Genomic DNA, 21,483 nt, shown 5'->3' with positions numbered 1-21,483 from the left:
GAAGTATGAATACGTATTTGAAAGAAAAAACATTTGTCTTTTGAAATATTTTCTGTCCCTTTTAGAAACCCGAATTCAGACACCTCTGACGCGGCTGATCCACTTTATTGGCCACAATATGATGTCGAGACCCAGGAATTCTTGGTACTGGACGAGTCACTTGCCAATGGAACCGGGACTACAGGTAGTGGGGTAAAGCCACTGGAATGTGCTTTTTGGAAGGAGTATCTACCCGACCTCGTAGTACAAACAGGTATAGCTTCATTAATGTTCAACCTATAATTTTGAAAAAGATCGCACATAGTGAGTTACACAGAATGTTCATCAAGCATTCACACTTTACTTTTTTTCTTACTTGTGGTCTGATGGTCCGTTCTCTTACACCCTTCCTTTTATTGCGTCTCTTATTATGTGACCAGTCCAATCCTCTTTCTGCCCAGTGGCGTAACCAGGGGAGGCAAAGGGGGGAAGCTGCTCCCATGTGGGAAGTCTTGCCCCCCTTTTCCCCCCTGTGGGATGCTGGCCGCCCTGATATTTAAGAAAAGTTGCCCCCCCCCCCTTGCCCACCATCTGAAAAAGTGCTGGCTACGTCACTGTTTCTGCCTGTCCTGGCTTTGAATGTTTGCAAGTGTTAAACGTAATATTTCACATCATTAAGGGTCTTGGGTGTCTTATGCTTCACCTTATTGATAAGGAGCTATACTGTTGCTTTTAACACTGACAATGAATTAATGAGCGACGAAAGCTTTTTTATTTTATTTTATCTTCCCATTCTGTAATAGGTGACATCGATGAGGTTGAGAAGCAATGGAAAGAAGAGTTTGATAAATATAGGAATGAATATCTCGTCGATTGGAAGGTGCACTTCGAGAATTACAAGGCTGCCACTTCTAATTAAGGACTAATCGCAACGCTCTACTATAAAATGGAAGCTCACTGAGAGCTTGAGTCTTTCGGCCTTTCTTTCTCAACTAGCAAAATGTATGGCATATTGCTCATTTTGAATACAGCAAATGTACCTCAAGTTGGCGCTACATGTATCTCATTTTGATAGTGCTGGTCAAACACCTTGTAAACCAATCAATAATCCTGTTGTTTAAGAGGATAATAAGCTTCAACCAATGTCTATAGAATTAGCTCTAGTCTCTGTTTGCTGTGGCTAAATCCTGTTCAATTGCTGGTTATAAAGCATTTTATTTTGTTTAGGTATGTATAACCAATAATTAACAATGAGAGGACATTCCTGATTTGAAATGACCGCCAATTATGACTGTTTGATATTTATTACCAGCAACGTAGGAAAAGAGACACATCTAGAGTCGTAAAGGGTATACCATTTTGTTGAAGGAGCAAAGTTCAACAAACAATAAGTCAAATGATATGCAATTTTAAAGCTTATGATATATATTTCCTAAACCCGAAATAAAACAAAATGGACCGGGCCGATTTTACGGCTCATTTGTGATGTACGGTCATACTGTTTTTGAGATGATGGAGTTATCTTTCTAGAAGGTACCATGGTCATGCGTCGGTAGGTTTGAAAGGTGAACTTTCACTTCTATACCCACACCTTTATTTTACTAAGGTCTCTGTTAAGGCTAGCAACTGCTGAATCGATGTAATTTGAGTATTGCAATCAGCATACAGAAATAACGCATTCTCACAAACATCTACAAGAATGTCAATTAAGACAGAGAACAAGACTGGGACAAGGATTGATTCCTGTGGTACAGATGCATTGTTGGAGGCGATGTCAGAAGCCTGTGTAGACAGGACGTTGATTGATCTATTAGACAGGTAGTGTTGTAGCAATTCTATAGTAGCCTACCAGAAATACCCTTAATTCTCAGCTTGGAGTCCGTTGTGCCAAACTTTGCCAAAGGCTCCTTTACTATCCAGGGCAATTACATACATTTTGGGAATATACACTATTAGTCCAAAGGGTCATTAATCAAGAGGTCAATTGTGACAATATTGAACATTTTTTGAAACAACACCAATCTCGTCCGTGAGTTTATTTGATTATTATGAGCATTCCTATCAATGAAAAAGAACCACATATTCACCATTATGGCTTAAATATAGCGGATTGACAATACCGATATGTAACAAAATGGTTTAAATGTGTATTTTGTAACTCTATTTCATGTTCTGCACGTTCTGCACATAACTCAATTTTGACACAAAGTGGATTTAATCCCCTTGGAAACAATTCTTTTTCATAATCCATGTGTGATGTCACGTCATGTCATAAACTGCCAAGAGTATTGTTATTTTGATTTCTGTCCTGTAGTTCTTAGTTCATTATGTAGTTCATAGTTCATTATGAAGTTCATGGTACGATACCTGAACTAATCTATTGTTATGAACCAGTCAGCAGTGGAAGAAAGCATTCCCGTAACAAATACATTCATTTGTTGTCTGTACATATCTGTATTCATATTAAATGAAGGCCTGAGCGCAAGAAGACCGTAAGTCCATTTGGCCCCTCAACATGTATACACTAAAGTTGCGTATAGTTTCGTATAGTTTGGTAATGTTTTATACATGTTCAGGGGCCAAAACTAATCTTTCCCAACCTTTCATGATGTTTTCACCCTGGAACATGTATTAAACATTATAGAAACCTCAGAAACTATACGTAACTTTTGTGTATACATATTGAGGGGCCAAGTGGACTTACGGTCTTCTTGCGCTCAGGTCTTCAAATGTTATGTGATCTCAGGGACGATGACTTGCAAGTTATAGTGTTAACTTAATATACACAGTTGGTGTTTCATCTGGAAGGAATATTGCACTAAGGACAAACTTCAGAATCAAAGGTACGTTCTTTCGAAATAACTTCTTGATTTATATTTAACCTTAATAACCTGTAAGTGTTCCACTTTGTGTTTGTAGGTATATCTTAATCAGATTGACTCCATAGTAAATTATATTGCTTTTTTGTTATCAAAATGGAATATTTGGTTCCCCAAAGACCATTTAACTCTTATTGATACCTATTACCTAATTCTTATCATGAATCATTTTCTATTCTATAAACTTGTTTATTTCCCCATAGTGCCTATAGAGTTGCGATTCATTAATCGCAAAGATCAAGAAATCCGCCATGTATTCTTGCACCGGTGAATTTGAAAAAACAAATCCTTCAAAATGTTTCCTTTAATATGTAATATGTTCATTTACCTTTCAGATCAACATGGTTCAGTTTTTGTATTTCGCTCTGCTGATAGTTGCAGCTTACGCTCAAACGAATCCAATAGAAACAATCACGACTGGACGTATCATGGGGAAGCGCATCATTGTTAATGGTAGTATGGAAGTAGACGCCTTCCTCGGCATTCCTTTTGCGGAACCCATCTCTGGAGCAAGAAGGTTTAAACGTCCTGTAGCGAAGACACCGTGGAGCGATGTATTCAATGCTACTGAGTATGGACATGGATGCTGGCAACGACCCAACCCTAGCTTTACAGTCCCCTTGAGCGATGACTGCTTGAATCTTAATGTCTGGGTTCCCTATCCTAGGCCACAGAATGGTGCGGTATTAGTTTGGATTTACGGAGGCGCATTTGTTTCTGGAATTAACTCCAGGTCTATTAATGATGGAAAATACTTGGCGGCATACGAACAAATGATTGTTGTGTCAATGAATTACAGAGTAGGAGCATTTGGATTTTTAGCGACTGGAGATTCTAGTGCACCTGGAAATCAAGGACTTTACGATCAAGCCTTAGCGTTACAGTGGGTACAAGATAACATCGCTACCTTTGGAGGAGATCCGAATCAGGTCACGATTTTTGGCACGAGCGCAGGCGGCGCTAGTGTTTCTCTCCATTTGCTCTCGCCAGTTTCCCAATCGCTTTTTCAGCGCGCTGGAATTCAAAGCGCTGGTATTACAGCACCGTGGTCATATATTACTAAAGAAGTAGCTTTAGAACGTGCCAAGCTCCTTGCACGATCTCTAGGTTGTTTGAAAGACAGAAATGGAGATATACAAGATATTCCCGATATGATTACGTGTCTGCAAAACACTAATGCAAACGACTTATGGATGGCATCCCTGAGGTCAGAAAACTTCTTTGATACTTTCTATGCACCGGTGTATGACGGAACTTTTATTCCAGAAGATCCCGTCGATGTTCAAGATCAGGGCAGTTTTAAGCAGTGTGAGTTGATTGTTGGAAGCAACTCCAATGAAGGCAACTTGTTCTTCTTTATTTACAGAGTTCCTTGGTTCACTGAAGACGGAGAAGGTCTTCTCGATTACGAAGGATATATTGAGGCGCTGAGGTACATTTTACCGAAAGAATTTCATTCCTTTGGGTTAGAAGCCATCGCATTTCAGTATAGACCGTGGAAAACGCCTAATAATCAAAGCCTTCTTAGGGATGCAGTAGATCTTGTAGCTGGAGACTACGCGTTCTCTTGCACATCAGTCGAGTTGGCTAAAGCGTATGCCAGAGAGGGCAATCAAGTCCACTATTACCGGTTTGAAGAGCGTCCATCTAACAGTCCATTTCCAGAATGGATGGGCGTTCTCCATGGTAATGAGGTTCCTTATATCTTTGGCATTCCTCTTGACCCGTCATTTGGTTACAGCAGTAGGGAGGCAGAACTTAGTAGGAAGTTGATGAGATTCTGGGCAAATTTTGCAAGAACTGGGTAAGTTACGGTATGATACGTTGCACTTCGATGATTTCTACAATACATTCGATCTTTGGCAACAAGTCTTATGCGGAAGCTTTGAATTCGTTGACCCTTGATCCGTATTGTAATAATTACGCGCGATTCGTTGAGCAGGCGAATTGACAATACATTCCATAACGTCGCCCTGTAAAGTCAAAATGGTACAATTAAAAAGGGAGGTTTAAATCGTCAATATTAATATAAGAACTCACAACGATATAATTATCGTTTATTAAATATTGAGAATAGTCTGTGTCTCGGTCCATATAATCATATTTTTATGAAGTGTTGGAAAAATGCCATTTTGTTTATTAAAAAAAACCCTTTACCACACTTTCTTTTGATTTGTTGTTTTTAATTATTTATACTGGAGTTCTCTTCGGTCTTTGCTGTATTTCTTTACAGGAAATTTGTATACGTATTTGTAAACAACTTTTTCTTTTGAAACATTTCTGCCCCCTTTAGCAACCCGAATTCAGATACCTCTGACACAGTTGATGCACTCAATTGGCCACAATATGATTTCCAGACTCAGGAATTCTTGATACTGAACGAGTCACTTGCCGATGGAACCGGGACTACAGGTAGTGGGGTAAAGCCACTGGAATGTGCTTTTTGGAGAGATTATCTGCCCGATCTTCTAGTACAAACAGGTATTATTATTTAGCTTCAGATTCGGATTAATTTTGATTTGATAAAGAAAATCGGGCGAAAAACAATGCTGTATTCTCAAAGCCGTCTAAGGATACTATAAACCGATCCTAATAATAATAATAACCCGTAAAAGTACCTTACGCGAGACGCCAAGCACGTGGATAGCACAATCCACGCCAAGCACAATGACAAAATCCCTCTCGGTGCTATACGAAAGACTGCAACGTCGCCCTCATCGGTTGGTACATACATAGGTGCGGTTTATGGCAATCTATGATTCGTCATTATGACAAACGATGACAGCGATATGTTAGTGGTTGTGAAGGATGGTAGCAAATAAAATGTAGGCTTTGCAGTCATTATTAATTCCAGTGTTCAGAATATCGACACATTCAAGAAACTATTTAAAAATCTCTTCATAATTTTCTTTGTATAATAATGTGACGAGATCTAATCCAATCAGGCTAAATTCGGCAATAATAAAGCTGAGATCATATCGTTATGAATTCAGCAGATGGCCGAATCCAGATTCGACTTTTGGTAAATTCATTTTATGCATGCATTACTTTTGAATTTGAGAACAAGGGATCAATACTTTACCTATAGAGGGCAGCATATCGACTTTTTAACGGTTATCGTCGTTGACCGTACTGCGATGCACCGTTAGCTAACCCTGTATACCGCCCTCTTTGGAATACTTACTATGTTGTTATCATCTGATCTCCGTTAAAAATTAATATGCTGCCCTCTATTATGTACAGCATTGATCCCTTGTTCTCAAATTCAAAAGTAATGCATGCGTAGAATGAATTTACCAAAAGCCGAATCCGGATTCGGCCGTCTGCCGAATTCATAACGATATATGCAAAAATGGAAGGAGAATAAAAATAATAAAAAACATAAGAATATGGACATATAGTTTAATGGTTCAGAAGTTTGTAATCAAGTTCGAGAGACCTGGGGATTCTATATCGATCTATAAGTGTAGGTACTAAGCAATTGAATATATGAATACAAAAGCCACCCAAGTCCATACTTTGGACAAATTGAGTTAAGCATGGGAAAGTGTTGCTATACATAGGCCTGTCATATGTATGAAAGAACAACTCAAATTCATCCTCTGTATCTATTGAGCATGTGAAAAATAGCATGTATGAAAGAATCAACCCAAGTCCATGATTTGAGTCTTGTAACACATTGATTGAAATCCAGTATGTATAAAAGTCCACTTGTAACATCTTCATTGCTGGAGAGTGACTTTTGAAAAAAAATGGGTTTAATCAAGGAAAGTGTGTGGTTTATATTACATGGCAGAATGCTTATCAACATTATACATAACTGTGTGCTTTATTTTGTATTATCTTACTAGTGGTAATCTCATTCCAACATTATTGTCTTTGTATATGATTCAAAAACCACCCAAGTCCAGAATTTAAAATGAACCCCATGAAATCCCTGAAATGCTAATCGTCATACCTAATACAGTTTAACCCACCCATTTGCACGTACAACTTACCATATTGACCAGGTAAATCTAACTGAAGGAATTAAAATGATACACAGGATTTTTTCTCAAAATCACTTCCCATGGACTTGGGTGGGTTTTGGATTCATGTATTCAATTGTCAACATTCCCAACTTTGGCCTGAGTAGATCGGGCATTTAAGTACCTTATTCTGTTGGTGTTTAGAGCTCTATAAATGGCAGTGTTTGATTGATTGATTGATTGATAGATATGTTGCTTGATTGATTACTTAATTGATTGTATGATTGATTTCATAATATTGATTGTTAAATTTGTTTTGATTGATTCAGTCAGGTTGTTTTGGAGTCTATATACCCGACCTTCCTGATAAGGAGCTATTCTGTTGTTTTGAAAACTGAAAATGAATGATCGACGAAAAGCTTTTCACATGTTTATTTTCTCTTGCTCCTAGGTGACATCGATGAGGTTGAGAAGCAATGGAAGGAAGAGTTTGATAAATACAGCAACAAATATCTCGTCGATTGGAAGGTACACTTTGACAATTACAAGGCAGCAACTTCTAATTAAGGACTGATGTAAACTCCATAATAGTCCACACACGCCCAAAAACTGTGTTTAGCTAATGAGCATAATTCTAAGCTAAATATTACGTATCGAATTCCTTTTATATACGAGTGGATATTCATACGTAGTGGTAGATAATAGAAGAGTTAAACTTCAACACTACACTATATTTCGCTCACCTGGAACGTTTTGCTGACACAATTAAATACGATAAATTCACATTAATATTGCACAATAAATGAATAAATAATAACAAAAATAATAAATAAAATAATAAATAAATAAATAAATAAATAAATAAACAAACAAACAAACAAACAAACAAACAAACAAACAAACAAACAAACAAACAAATAAATAGAAAAGCTGAAATGTGCGTGCATGCAGGAAAACCCGAATAAAAGGTGCGCTTCTTGTTTAATACATCAACAAAATAGGGGATGGGGCTGGTAGGGGAGAGAAGATCATTGGTATGCGATGAGTTGGCAAGCCCTTCGGCAAACCTGGTTATCTCTCCTATCAAACAGGGACTCAAGCTCGCAAGTCCGCAAGGCCTCAGCGTAGCCCAAATTTTGGCCCAGCGTAATCCTGCATGCACGACGTTGTAGCCTTTCCAGGGCACTACTCTGACCAGCAAAGAGTGAGGAGTGCCAGGCTACATCAGCATATTCTAAAAGAAGGCGAATGTAGCCTTTGTATACGGTGAACAACTCATCTTCATTAAAGCCAAATTTTTTCAGCATACGCAGCATGTATAATATTTGGTTTGCTTTAGAGGTGATCTGAGAGATGTTCTCATTCCAACGGAAATCATTTTGGATCCACACGCCTAATATTTTTGCTTCATCGGCAAAGTTCAAGGGGGTGCCAGAAATATTTAAATCAGAATGTGCAGGGGGTCTGTTTTGAAGCAGATATGGAAGGTTTGACACTTGGAGGGATTTTTAAGGGATTTTTTCACCTCCTAGCTTAAAAGCTAAGCTTCTTGGTGTTAGTCCAGTCATTGAACGTAGTCAGTTCTTCCTGAAGCTTGCTTGGTTGTGGATGTGAGCGATTCTCTGCAAGTGTCAAGTCATCCAAGTACTTCCAACATTTGATATTAGAATCCATGTTTTGGGCTGCATCATTGATCACCACTTGAAACCCAATGGGACCAAGTGCAGTTCCCAGGGGAAGAGCTCCATTGAGGACCCTATACTCAGAGAGAGTTTGGTTATAGTGCACACAATGGACTCGGTTACTGACAAAGTTACACAACCATGGAACGATGGATCTGCGGACTCCAAGGCGGATGAACATTTCTAATAAGGATATTGTGGTCGATCATGTCAAACGTCTTTGAGAAGTCCGTCAGAACCACCGTTCCAATTGTTGACTTTGTCAGCAACATGGTGAATTGAGTAAAGAAGGCTGACCAAATAGTGCGATGTAGATATGCCCTTAATATTAACATACTGTTGGGTGTCAATCTTGTCCTGGATATCCTCCAGCACCCAGTCAGTGATTAACCCTTCACTGATTTTGGAAAAACAGTCGGTTAAAGAGATGGGCCTGAGTTTATTAGACCTAGGAATGTTTAATTTTGGGGATTGGAACCACTATGGCTCTCTTCCACTTAGTGGGCACAACACTTTCAGCGTATGAGCTGTTCAGAATATTGGTCAAGGGGACACTCAATTCATATGCATATTCCTTAATTAATTTGGAAAAGATACCATCTGGCCCAATTGGTAGCTTTGGTAGACTTGACTTTTTTGAGCTCAGCATGCACATCCCAAGGGTTGAGTGATGGTGATTGATCCGGGCCGGTAGGTAGGCCTCAAGAGAGCCAAGATCCAGCGGAGATATGTTAGACGAGAAGCTGACAAATTGGTCGTTAATTGTCTTGGCAATGGTACCATGATCATCATAACTTACCCCTGAGATAGGAATACTGAGCTCAGATTTGGTGTTTCTGGTCATTGATCTTATTTGTTGGTGCCACTTTCGTGGCTCAGTAGCTTGAAGATTTCTTACTCTATTTGCATAACAGAAAGTATGAGCATAATTACACCAATTCTCATCGAGCTTCACTGGCTGCCCGTCGAATTGCGCATCCAATTTAAACTTGCTGTTCTGGGTTTCCGTCACTTTGATGGCACTTTACCATCATACCTGTCATCTGCGCTTTGTACTTATCAAACTTCCCGTTCCCTTCGATCATCCTCTGAAAAATTACTCAAAACTCCTCGGGTTAACATCTCCACACTTTCTCAATTTAAACGTCAGCTTAAAACCCATCTCTTTCGTCAAGCTTATCCAGATTCACAGAAATTATTATGATTAATCAACCTTAAATTTCTTAATTGCACGTTGGACCTTATTGCGTAACATTTTATAACGCTCTGCTGCAAATGCTTTCTGACGATCTTTCACAAGGGATTTGATTTTCTGAGTCATCCATGGTTTATTATTACTATGGACTTTGAGTGTGACAAGAGGAAAGTTTGAGTCAATAGCATCATGAAGAGACTGGTAGAGTGCATCTGCTTTCAGCTGTGTGGTACTAGCAGTAAGGACAGTGGACCAGCCATGATCTTGGATCCATAATCCAAATTATCTGATCTGGGAGACTTTCATAGGCCGATGAGTCCTTTTGTCATTGCGATGTTTGGCAATATGAAGTACTGTTGGTCTCCAAACAATACAAAATGAATGCTCTTTCTTAATGTCGAATCACCACGAGTTGGAAATGTAACTAGTTACTTGAGGTTACAGTTCTTAAGAACATTGTTCACATTCATTCTGTTAAAATTCCCCATTATTGTGAACCCTATTTCGGGATATTTTGCATGAAGAAAATCCACGAACTCCAGCAGATGTTAATCGCGACGATCCCGATGTGGCGAGTCGCGTGGAATATAGACTGTCAAAAACATATATCCAGACGATCGTAAAAATCATCAAAATTCAAATTTTGGTACCTTTGTCATAGTCATACATAATTATGCTTACATAGCCTGCTAGTGGTTCAGCCGAAAGCCATGTACAGGGTGAATAAAAAAAAGTGCAATAGAGAAAAGAATCTATTTTTATTTAAGAACCGATTTGAACCTTTTAGGTTTTAAAACATTTTATAAATGATATATCTATTAGTGACCTTGTGTGAAAAAAACCAAGGAATTAGCATTTACCGTTTTGTTTTTATGACACATTTTATAGTGATACCCAATTTTAATATTTGTCCAAGAAACATCTAAAATTTGAATGTCAGCCCACTCTGTGTAAGGTAGATTTGGAACAACTGCTATTTTCTTAACCTCATTGGCATTGAAATAAAATGGAGCACCCAAATTGGTATTTTCCTTGGTCATTATTTGTTGTTATTTTCATTTTACCTTTACTTTAAAGATGTTTATTCTCTATCAAAAATATACACATTTGTAGGCGGATTTTTTCAAATGTCGAAATGAAATGCGCGCATATTGAAGTGGAGTGAATTTTAAAATATCCAGTAAGTTGGCCATATTGGGATTAAAAAAACTGGAGTTGAAGTCGAGTGAGGTATGAAGGACTTAAAGTAATGTTAGAAAGTTTGTTTGAACAGAAAAAAGAAATTGAAATAACGCAAAAATCAACCTTATTTAAGTTAAAGTCAGTTTCAGAGCTGGTGCCTTTATCGTGCATTGTGTGCTCTCATTCAAAATACATGTACCTCGTGGACAAATAATGAAATTTTTTCACAACGGGTGCGTATTGAGTGTGGCATTAATATAGAAACTTTCAATAATTGGAAAGTTCAACGTGGTTCTTACAATATCGATTCTTTGCTCTATTGCACTTTTTTGACTCACCCTGTATTTAAGACAAAATAAGGCATTTACATACCCTACATATATTCGAATAGGGCTTCAACCTCGTCAATACTGGTGTTTTCTTCGTTTTGTGGGGCCAAATTTTCATTTCAAAAATACCAAAGGACAATTTGAATGAATTATTCTTCAATTTTAAGCACTTTATAAACAATTTTTTAACACTTGCGCTGGAATCACTGAATGAGCCTTTAATTGCAATGTCTCCACGCTTTATTTAATAGCGAGGTCACCGGCAGCGTATTGCCTGAATCTACCAAACTCAGTGACTCGCGGAGACGAACTGGCCAAGATGCATCTACCCAGCCGGTATAACTGTCCTGTCACCAGGAAAACACGAGCAACCCTGATATATATTAAATAAATAAATTATTTATGATCATATCACAGACGATGAAACCCAGATCATATTCCAGACCAAGAAATCGTTACTGTACAATAACCAAACCCCATGGTGCAAGAAGAGTAACTCAAAGTTCGATGTCACCATGGGCAGCTTCGATGGAGCTGAAACTTGCGAGCTCGTTGGTTTGCATTTGCTGTCACAATTGCAACATATCGACATTAATGTCGGATTGTATCGCGATGATGGCCTCGCCATTTGCAAGAAAACACCACGGCAAGTAGAAAACATCAAAAAAGAGATCTGCAAAGTATTCTCCAAAAACAACCTAAATATAACAATTGAAGCCAACAAGAAAACGGTTGATTACTTAGATATTACTCTTGACTTGCGCGATGGATCATATAGACCCTACATGAAGGCCAACAATAACCCCCTTTATGTACATAGAGACAGCAACCACCCACCATCCATTATAAAGAATATCCCGGACAGTATAAACAAACGCCTCACTAACATTTCTGCAAATGAACAGGCCTTCAAGTCTGCCATTCCGCCATATCAAGCAGCTTTGCAGAATAGCGGATACAGTGAGACTCTCACTTTCAACGACCACCGGAAACCAAGTAAAGACAACAATAAACGTCAACGCTCAAGAAACATAACTTGGTTTAACCCGCCATATAGCGAAAGCGTATCAACAAACCTTGGAAGAAAATTCTTCAACTTGCTGGGCAGATGTTTCCCCCCTGGACACAAATTACACAAACTCTTAAACAGAAATACTGTTAAACTTAGTTATTGTTGCATGACCAATGTAAAACAAATCATAACTTCACACAACAGATCAATTTTGCGCAAAGCAGAACCCAAGGAACCAGATGGAAAAACTTGCAACTGTAAAGTGAAACTTGACTGTCCCCTCCAAGGCAATTGTTTAGCTTCTAGTATAATTTACCAGGCGACGGTAACTCGACTTGACAATGCACATCATGAAACATATATTGGACTAACCGCTAACTCGTTCAAAACACGCTTTAATTGCCATAAGAGTGACTTTAATAACAGTGACAAAAGGCATTCAACAACATTAAGCGAGTACATTTGGAAATTAAAGGATAAGAAAATACCTTATTCAACTGAATGGAAATTAATCAGTCGGGCTAAGGCCTATTCAACTACCAACAAACTATGCAGACTTTGTCTAGAGGAAAAATACTTCATCATATTTAAGCCTCATCTCTCCTCACTGAACAAAAGGAATGAGCTAATAAACACTTGTAGACACAGGAAGAAGCATCTCTTGATCAACTACAACTGATCAATATATCAAGTATTGACTGTCTTCATGAACTTGAACTGCTTATATTATGTTATGTAACCATTTTTGACCGTAAATGTATGCCAATTAAACTGTCTAAAGATTTAGCACTAGCTCCGCGCGTTTTACGCTCGGTGATCGCGCTTCGCGCTCGCCGTCGCCACTTCGCGGCGTGAGCATTCCGCGCTAGATAGAAATCAGTTTCCAGTGATAAGCATATTCTGACGAGTGTAGGTCGGCTTCGGCTGGCTTGCATGAAACAATATTGTAAATAATGCTTTAATAAATCACCAAGTCTATTTTAAATGTAAATTATATAAATAAATTTAGAAAGACATTGGTTTTAATTTCTCACTTCAAGTATATTTACACAAAAATGAACCAAAATATCAATTAAGGTATATTTTAAATATATACAGAATAAACAGATCATTTTAATATTAATCCACACTTTTTGGTGTTTAAATTCTTCCTTGGTCTCTTTATTTTATGTTATTGTACATAAGCCAATATTAATCGCCCTAAAATTATCTTATGATATTAGGAAAAATGGACTTTGCCATGACTTGTTTTTATGTTTTATTATTTAAAAAAAGCTTACACTTGCTTGTTGTTAAATCCCAAAAACTATTTACGATTAAAATCATGATGACATGTTGTCGATGCGCACATGTTGAATCTGATAGAATCATTTAATCGTGTATCCTTCAACCAGGAATGAAGGAATATTTGCATACACCAGCATGCACGCAAAAACATGCTTATGCTCATGAGCAAATTCTTTTCGCATCATACCATCCTTCAAAAGAAATTCTGTTTAAAAACACCTGAGAAAGTTCCTGCAATCTTATTGGTTCTTAGCCGTGTGTTATGATACGATATAACACGGATCGGCGTTTGCGTCAACGCGATATTCGTACGCGATATTTGAACATATCGGAGGTGTATAGCAATAACGGGATTGATCGAATCTAAACACTAGGTAATTCTTGGTAAAATGTAGCACTTAATTGGATTAAAATTTGGTATACTTATGATTTGTGAATTGAAGTGTTTAAGAATGAGAATAAAGGTATAGCCGATGTGTCGTGCATCTATCGTCTCATATAAGACGGGCGACATCATTATTTTTGGCGTAGAGCACCTCATTTTATGAGACGATAGATGTACTACAGTGGCTAAAAGCAATACCATTATTTTCTAAATGAAGAGCCTGTATAACCCCGCATTTTATCCACCCACCATCATACATAAGCATGCCCCAACACCAACACACTAACTTTGTACCTCTTTATGAGATCGATAAAAACAACAACTCTTTCTCGCCCCCCCCCCGGCATTTTCTCTCCCTCTCTCACTTACAAAGTACCCCCACACCGTACACGACACAGCTCACACCCCATCGTATTTACCTAAAACTGAACGCTCGTCAAGATGTGGGATCTACATATTAAACATCTAATACCTACATCATTACTTTTCTAAAGATAGAGGATACCTGTAAATACATGGCATTTGGCTTTTTATTTAGGAGTCCAGTGTTTTTTGAATCAATATGCTTCCCAATCAAAATGTAGTACTATCTCCAAGTGAAATGACATCACAGATACTGTGCTTTATTTTGGAGGCAATGTTTTTCATTCTGTCTACTCTCAAAATGAAATGTAGTATTTCCTTGTCCTCACAGAATTTACAGCATGTGTACAAAGCAGATACCTTCTTATGCGGGAGAGCAATTTTACCCATTTTAGCAAATTGCTTTATCGTTTTGAAATTATATCTCAAAAACAGCATTTATAGGAACAACTTATTTACTTTTGTTTTCGCTTTTGCTCAGAGTGGTAGTTGAATCCTCAAGTCTTCTAATACTAACATGCTGCATTCGAAATGAGCGATCTGCCATAATATTTTGCCAGTTGAGAAAGAGGGACCGAAAGATTCAGGCTACCAGGGAACTTCCATTATAGGAGAGATTTGCCATTAGTCCTTAATTAGAAGTTGCAGCTTTGTAATTGTCAAAGTGTACCTTCCAATCGCCGAGATATTCGTTCCTATATTAATCAAACTCTTCTTTCCATTGCTTCTCAACCGTCACCTATTAGAGATGGGAAGATAAAAATTTAAAAAGCTTTGGTCGATTATTCATTTTCAATGTTAAAAATAACAGAATAGCTTCCTATCAAAAGTTCAGAAAGACACCAAATCGGCCTGGTACCAATGATGCGAAATAGTGCGTTACTTTTAAACAATAGGAACAGAACAGACAGAAAGAAGATTTGGACTGGTCACATATTGAGGACATCTGGGTTTATGTAAGAGACGTGATAGAAGGAGGGGTGTAAGAGAAGAGCCCAAGAGGAAGTAGAAAATGGGAATGCTTGATAAACTCACACTGTACGAGCTTCTACCAAATTAAATCGCTGAGTTTGAATTAATGCGCAGCTGGTTGAAACCATTTTTATGCAACATACTGCAGTTACTGTCCGTTTTCCTATACACAATACACAGTGCTCTCACCATTGACGTGTGACCTCTACAAACAGTGTATGTTATAGGTATATGGGCATTGCCTAGTTAACATCACTGTGTGAAAAATAACCAGCCAATATTTAAACTATTCTCCAAACTTCTAGCAAATATATTTCTCTAACATGACCTAAAATTACAGCTAGGTTAGATGTTCAGAAGGGGTCGCACTTTCGTAGAATGTGAGTGAGGGCAAAGCATAGCTAGCTCATAGCTAGGCAACTCCCCGTGTTAATTGAATGGAGATTTGACCGAAAATATTGAGCTATATTGGTAACGGACCGCTCCGTTCTGAAGGATGCCACAAAAAAACGGTACAAGCTACATTTAAACTATTTTATGAAATTCTAGAAAATATAGTTTTGTAACATGTCCTAAAGCTAAATTAGGTGTTTGGAGAGGGTCGCACTTTTGTGTTTTAGGAAGGATATGTAAACGACAGATAACACCAAAAATATGAAGAAATTATTTCCAAACCGTGTTAAGTCAACAATCATTATGTTGCTCATTTTCAAGAATGCTGGTTTACAAAAAGCAGGCCATTGTCTCATTTCGTGAACAAAGGTACACATACCATTGTTTCCTTTCGTTTCCTTTATAATCGGTTACCCAACTGAAGCTATAATACCAGCTTTATTGCGATATCGCACATGAAAACAGACACATGTGCACAACCAGAGAAGATCCGATTTATCAGTTGAGCTGTTTCAATGAGTGTTATCTTGGTTTAATAGCTTTTAATGGGGTTTAAGTCCTGCAAAGGTCGAGATGAATTCTACTGTAGACATGACTGCATCATGAATTTCTCCCGACAATGTTAACATTATTCAGTACTCCCATAAAGCTAGAGTTTGTAACTAGCAGCCAACACAGATTTATCAATCATTTCATTTAGGGATTCAATCATGTTTCACCGTTGTTCATCACCGTTTAACACGATGCGTCCGCGTCGTCTGCGTGGTTTACTTCGCGAGGGCAGCTTTTAATCCCGTTCAACAACGAAACAAGCTAAAGACCGTATAATTCAAAGGATTATTTCATGAGGACTGCCACTCAGCCTTGCAAAAGGATTGGTGATTTCAGCAATTAAACTAAGCGGCAATTTTTAGCCGCTACCTCCAAGAAATACGGAATTTAACTTGTAAGTGTGTATGCGCACAAAGGTTCCAGGCATGACGTTCGTGTATACGCTACTGTTCAAGTGTGGATTCATCACGAATTAACAACGGTTGACTCCTGTACAAAGGTATAGGAAGAGTTGTTTAATCACGAATTAACAACGGTTGACTCCTGTACAAAGGTATAGGAAGAGTTGTTGAATTATAAATCAATCAATCTTTGGCCTTTATAGAACGCCAAACACCATAAAAATGTGGACTAAAGCCCTAAAAAGCTAGACACAAAATACACAGAAAACAGAAAATTATTGAATAAATGTTTTAACAGTTTCTTGAATGTGTCATTACTCTAATAACTACACGTATAATAACTCCAATGCCTACATTTTCGAAGTAAGGCCCTTCAAAGACCCTTGTCACACTAACATATCGCTGTCATGACGAATCGTAGACAGAGTATATACCTACCGATGAAGCCTACGTTATAGTTTTTCGGTGCCTTGTAAGGTACTTTTGTAAATGGTCAAAATTTTTATGGCGCTTTATAGTAATTATGGGTTTGTCATGATATAAAAAAAAAACACGTCACAAATATCCTGAGATGGCTTTGAGAATGTAGCCCTGGTTACAACCGATTTTCTAAAATCAAAATTAATCCGAATCTGAAGCTAAATAATACCTGTTTGTACTACGAGGTCGGGCAGATAATATTTCCAAAAAGCACATTTCAGTGGCTCCACTCCACTACCTGTAATTCCAATTCCATCGGCAAGTGACTCGTTCAGTACCAAAAATTTCTGGGTCTCGACATCGTATTGTGGCCAATAAAGTGGATCAGCCGCGTCAGAGGTATCTGAATTCGGGTTTCTAAAAGAGACAGAAAATGCTTCAAAAGACAAAGTTTTCTTTTCAATTACGTTTGCATACTTTATGCGAATATCACAGCAAAGATCAAAGAGAATTCCAGTATTATAAATAATGATAAAAACAAACAATCGTGGTAAAACGGGATTAGAAAATAGCATTATTTCAACCTTCACACCTAACCTTCACACTACGATTCAATGGAACAAAATTTAGGCCTATTCCCAAAATTAAATAAATGAGAAGAATATCGATGTGATTTCTCATATTGACGAATCATAGTTAAATACAAACATCAACCAGTTCGTAATTGTATCATACTGACTCTAGAGGGCGGCGTTACCGGAAAGTCGTTTTTTGCCATGATCGCTCCTCGTGCTCAACGATTCGCGTATAATTATGGCTTCACTGGTTTAAGGTCAAAAAGGTTCCTGCTGAGACTTTTTGTAGAATAAATCGAAAAGTTCACAATGCCTCATTGTGAAAAAAGATACAGTCTTAAAAGTTGCACTTAGCTTTGATACATGCATCCATTCAACTCTCAAACAATTCGGTAGGCCTGACCTATTCAAATATATTCTGCATGCTTTATTGATTTAATGGACCAAAGGGCAACTTTCAAAGCGGTACAATTTCTTACTTAATGAGCCATATTGTGATCGAACAAAACTAAATATATATATGTATGACAATTGTAAATTAAGCTACCAATACAAACTTTTATAAATAATTAATTGTGTAAAAACTATTTGCTTTATTCTAGAAGGTTTTAAGAGAAACGTAGAATTTGTGGACCCCTTTTATCATGTTATATAGAGGGACGGTTTATTGTAAATTTATAATAATCTGGTATTTATCAAAATGCAGAAATCCTTTATCGAAGTGCAACGTATAATACCGTATCTTACCCAGTTCTTGCAAAATTTGCCCAGAAACTCATCAACTTCCTACTCAGTTCTCCCTCCCTACTGCTGTAACCAAATGACGGGTCTAGAGGAATGCCGAAGGTATAGGGGATATCATCACCATGGTTAGCACCCATCCATTCTGGATATTGACTGTTAGACGGACGCTCTTCAAACCGGTAATAGTAGACTTGATTGCCCTCTCTGGCATACGCTTTAGCCATTTCGACTGATGGGCAAACGAAGGAGTATTCTCCAACTGCAAGACCTATTGCATCCCTTAGTAGGCTTTGATTATCAGGTGTTTTCCACGGTCTATACTGAAATGCGATGGCCTCTAACCCAAAGGAGTGGAATTTTGGAAAAGTGTAATTCAGCGCTTCAATATAACCTTCGTAATCAAGAAGACTTTCTCCGCCTTCAGTGAATCCAGGAACTTCGTAAATAGGTAAGAAGCTGCTGCCTTCATTGGTGGTGCTTCCAACAATCATCTCACACTGCTTAAAGCTGCCCTTATCTTGAGCATCAGCGGGATCTTCAGGAAGAAAAAATCCATTATGCACCGGTACATAGAAAAAATCTAAGAAGTTTTCAAACCACGGGGCTGTAGCCAACAAATCGTTTGCATCAGCGTCCTGCAGACATTTAATCATATCTGGGATATCTTGTACATCACCATTTGTGTCTTTCAAACAACCTACAGACCGTGCAAGGATCTTGGCACGTTCTAAAGCTACCTCTTGAGTAATATAATTCCAAGGTGCTGTAATACCAGCGCTTTGGATTCCCGCACGCTGAAAAAGCGATTGGGAAACTGGCGAGAGCAAATGAAGAGAGACGCTTCCGCCGCCCGCGCTCGTGCCAAATATCGTGACCTGATTTGGATCTCCTCCAAAGATAGCGATGTTATCTTGTACCCACTGTAACGCTAAGGCTTGATCGTAAAGTCCTTGATTTCCAGGTGCACTAGAATCTCCAGTCGCTAAAAATCCAAATGGTCCTACTCTGTAATTCATTGACACAATAATCATTTGTTCGAATGCTGCCAAGTGTTTTCCATCATAAATAGACCAAGAGCTAGCCCCAATCACATATGCGCCTCCGTGAATATAAACTAATACTACACCATTCAGTGGCCTAGGATAGGGAACCCAGACATTAAGATTCAAGCAGTCATCGCTCAAAGGGACTGTATTCCTAGTGTCGTTTGGTTGCCAACATCCATGTCCATACTCTCTAGCATTGAATACACCGCTCCAAGGTGCCTTTGCTACAGGAAGTTTAAATCTTCTTACTCCAGAGATGGGTTCCGCAAAAGGAATGCCAAGAAAGGCGTCTACTTCCATAGTACCAGTAACAGTAATGCGCTTTCCCATGATGCGTCCCGTCTTGATTGTTTCTACAGGATTCGGTAGAGCATAAGCTGCAACAATCAGCAGAGCGAAATACAAAAACTGAATCATGTTGAGCTGAAAGGTGAATGAACAAAACAAACAAAATATAGTACTATGATATATTAAATGAAACATAAGTTTGAAGGACTCAACAAGAAGACGTGGAAGAGTTATAGCCTACATAAAATAGGCCGGCTTTAGCACTACTATAATAACTAAGGTATTCTCAATGACGAAGATATTGGGGCGATGACACAAGTACTACTGAAATGGTAAGTGAATATATAAAATGTGACCTCAAAATGACCTCATTTGAAGGGCGCCCTAAGATATGGACTGGTGTGTGTTACTTGTATCAGTACCAAAAGTCTGTTAGCAACACCACAAAATGTCTCAGAACTAGCAACAAAGCTGACATAAAAATATGTCCGTACTATAGTCTTATGTTGTTCCGCCTTTGCATTCAAATGTTTAGGAAGATCACGCGCTATGTAGAAGGTCACTTCGAGAGTTACTGTCTACAAGCTGTTATGGCAGCGCGGAGGTGGTCACGTGCGTATTTACTAATATAGTCGAAGCATACTGTTTAATTTAACTTGCTTAGGAAAATTTCAATTTAAAAGTTCATTGTGCACAATGATAAAGGCCAAGAATTTTAAACCGTTTAAATTCTAAGTCAAGTTAAAAAAAATGATTTCATCAACATAATCTGTTCTACAAGATAGCCGGGTCATCATGTCATCAAAGTGCTCTTTGTTTCACCAATAACATACAGAAATTCTATAGTTTAGAAGGGAGTATGATCAAGATATACCTACAACCACAAAGTGGAACACTAGTCACGCTTTTTGCTATAATGGTTAAATAGACATCATTAAGGGGGTACTACACCCCTCGATAAATGTGTGTCTATTTTTGCATTTTTCTCAAAAACTAATAACACAGTGGTAACAAAACTTATGTATATTATTGGGGCAAGGAATCCAATTACTACACTGGAATTTCAGTGACCCAAGACAAGTGGTTTGTTATTTATGATCAGAAATAAGGTACCGCTAGGATGTACCTTGTTTCCTATACTGAACCACTTGTCTTGAGTCACTGAAATTTCAGTGTAGTAACTGGATTCCTTGCCCCAATAATATACATAACTTTTGTTACCAGTGTGTAATTATTTTTTGAGAAAAATGCAAAAATATTCACAAATTTACCACATGGGTGTAGTACCCCCTTAAAGAAATCATTTATTTCTCCAAAGAACATACCTCTGATCCTGTAACTGTCTGAAATTCCTTCCAGATCAAACACTGACTGCGAAACTCTATCTGCGAGTGTCTTCGAAAATTACCCCTTTATAGCTCCGATATGCACCAATTCCACGCAGCTAATAGTCTAGCGTATTTTCCTAAACCGGCAACATATGCTGGAAAGTGCACCGATTGACATTGACACATAAAGGGTCTGTGCAATAATTATGAGGCCTGGTGTAATAAAATTTGTTTTCCCTCACCCTACCCTCAGCCTGTTAAAAATGATTGCCGCCTCCTCTTGGCTTGCTAAAAAATCTTTGCCCGAATTTGCATGTCAAATATTATTTTGTAAACACAATTTGCAAACCTTAAATAGTCTAAATATACAATTCCATACTGTTTTCCTAAGCCATTTTCTTTGAAAAGTACGTTCCCCATAAATGTGTGCCACAAAGTCGCGTGCCACACCGTACCCACTCTAATTTCATCCTGCCAAATCCCCCCATTTTTGGCTTGAATAG

At 38.1% G+C, this 21,483-nt stretch overlaps 2 protein-coding genes across 2 annotated transcripts; one reads left to right on the top strand and one right to left on the bottom strand.

The window, feature by feature from the left end:
* Positions 1–3,221: 3,221 nt before the first annotated feature.
* LOC140137421 (cholinesterase 1-like) lies at positions 3,222–7,568 on the top strand. Its single transcript, XM_072159073.1, has 3 exons — positions 3,222–4,662; positions 5,152–5,339; positions 7,278–7,568. Exons 1-3 carry the CDS (start codon positions 3,287–3,289, stop codon positions 7,391–7,393), a joined length of 1,680 nt encoding a protein of 559 aa, XP_072015174.1. The 5' UTR covers positions 3,222–3,286; the 3' UTR covers positions 7,394–7,568.
* A 6,954-nt stretch (positions 7,569–14,522) lies between these two features.
* LOC140138293 (cholinesterase 1-like) lies at positions 14,523–21,026 on the bottom strand. Its single transcript, XM_072160204.1, has 4 exons — positions 20,978–21,026; positions 18,322–19,787; positions 17,229–17,416; positions 14,523–15,000 (listed from the first exon to the last, which is right to left on the bottom strand). Exons 2-4 carry the CDS (start codon positions 19,779–19,781, stop codon positions 14,990–14,992), a joined length of 1,659 nt encoding a protein of 552 aa, XP_072016305.1. The 5' UTR covers positions 19,782–19,787; positions 20,978–21,026; the 3' UTR covers positions 14,523–14,989.
* Between the last annotated feature and the right edge of the window lie 457 nt (positions 21,027–21,483).

Source organism: Amphiura filiformis, chromosome 17 (genome assembly GCF_039555335.1).
Source record: "Amphiura filiformis chromosome 17, Afil_fr2py, whole genome shotgun sequence".
Taxonomy (NCBI): domain Eukaryota; kingdom Metazoa; phylum Echinodermata; class Ophiuroidea; order Amphilepidida; family Amphiuridae; genus Amphiura; species Amphiura filiformis.
This window is presented reverse-complemented; position numbering and strand designations above follow the sequence as displayed.

What these genes read in the sequence shown, in the direction of transcription:
- LOC140137421 (XM_072159073.1), top strand. Translation starts at nt 3,287, where the DNA reads ATGGGGAAGCGCATCATTGTTAATGGTAGTATGGAAGTAGACGCCTTC. An exon ending in GCAAATTTTGCAAGAACTGG is followed by an intron (nt 4,663 to 5,151) that starts GTAAGTTACGGT and finishes TGCCCCCTTTAG; the next exon opens with CAACCCGAATTCAGATACCT. An exon ending in CGATCTTCTAGTACAAACAG is followed by an intron (nt 5,340 to 7,277) that starts GTATTATTATTT and finishes TCTTGCTCCTAG; the next exon opens with GTGACATCGATGAGGTTGAG.
- LOC140138293 (XM_072160204.1), bottom strand. Translation starts at nt 19,781, where the DNA reads ATGATTCAGTTTTTGTATTTCGCTCTGCTGATTGTTGCAGCTTATGCT. An exon ending in GCAAATTTTGCAAGAACTGG is followed by an intron (nt 17,417 to 18,321) that starts GTAAGATACGGT and finishes TGTCTCTTTTAG; the next exon opens with AAACCCGAATTCAGATACCT.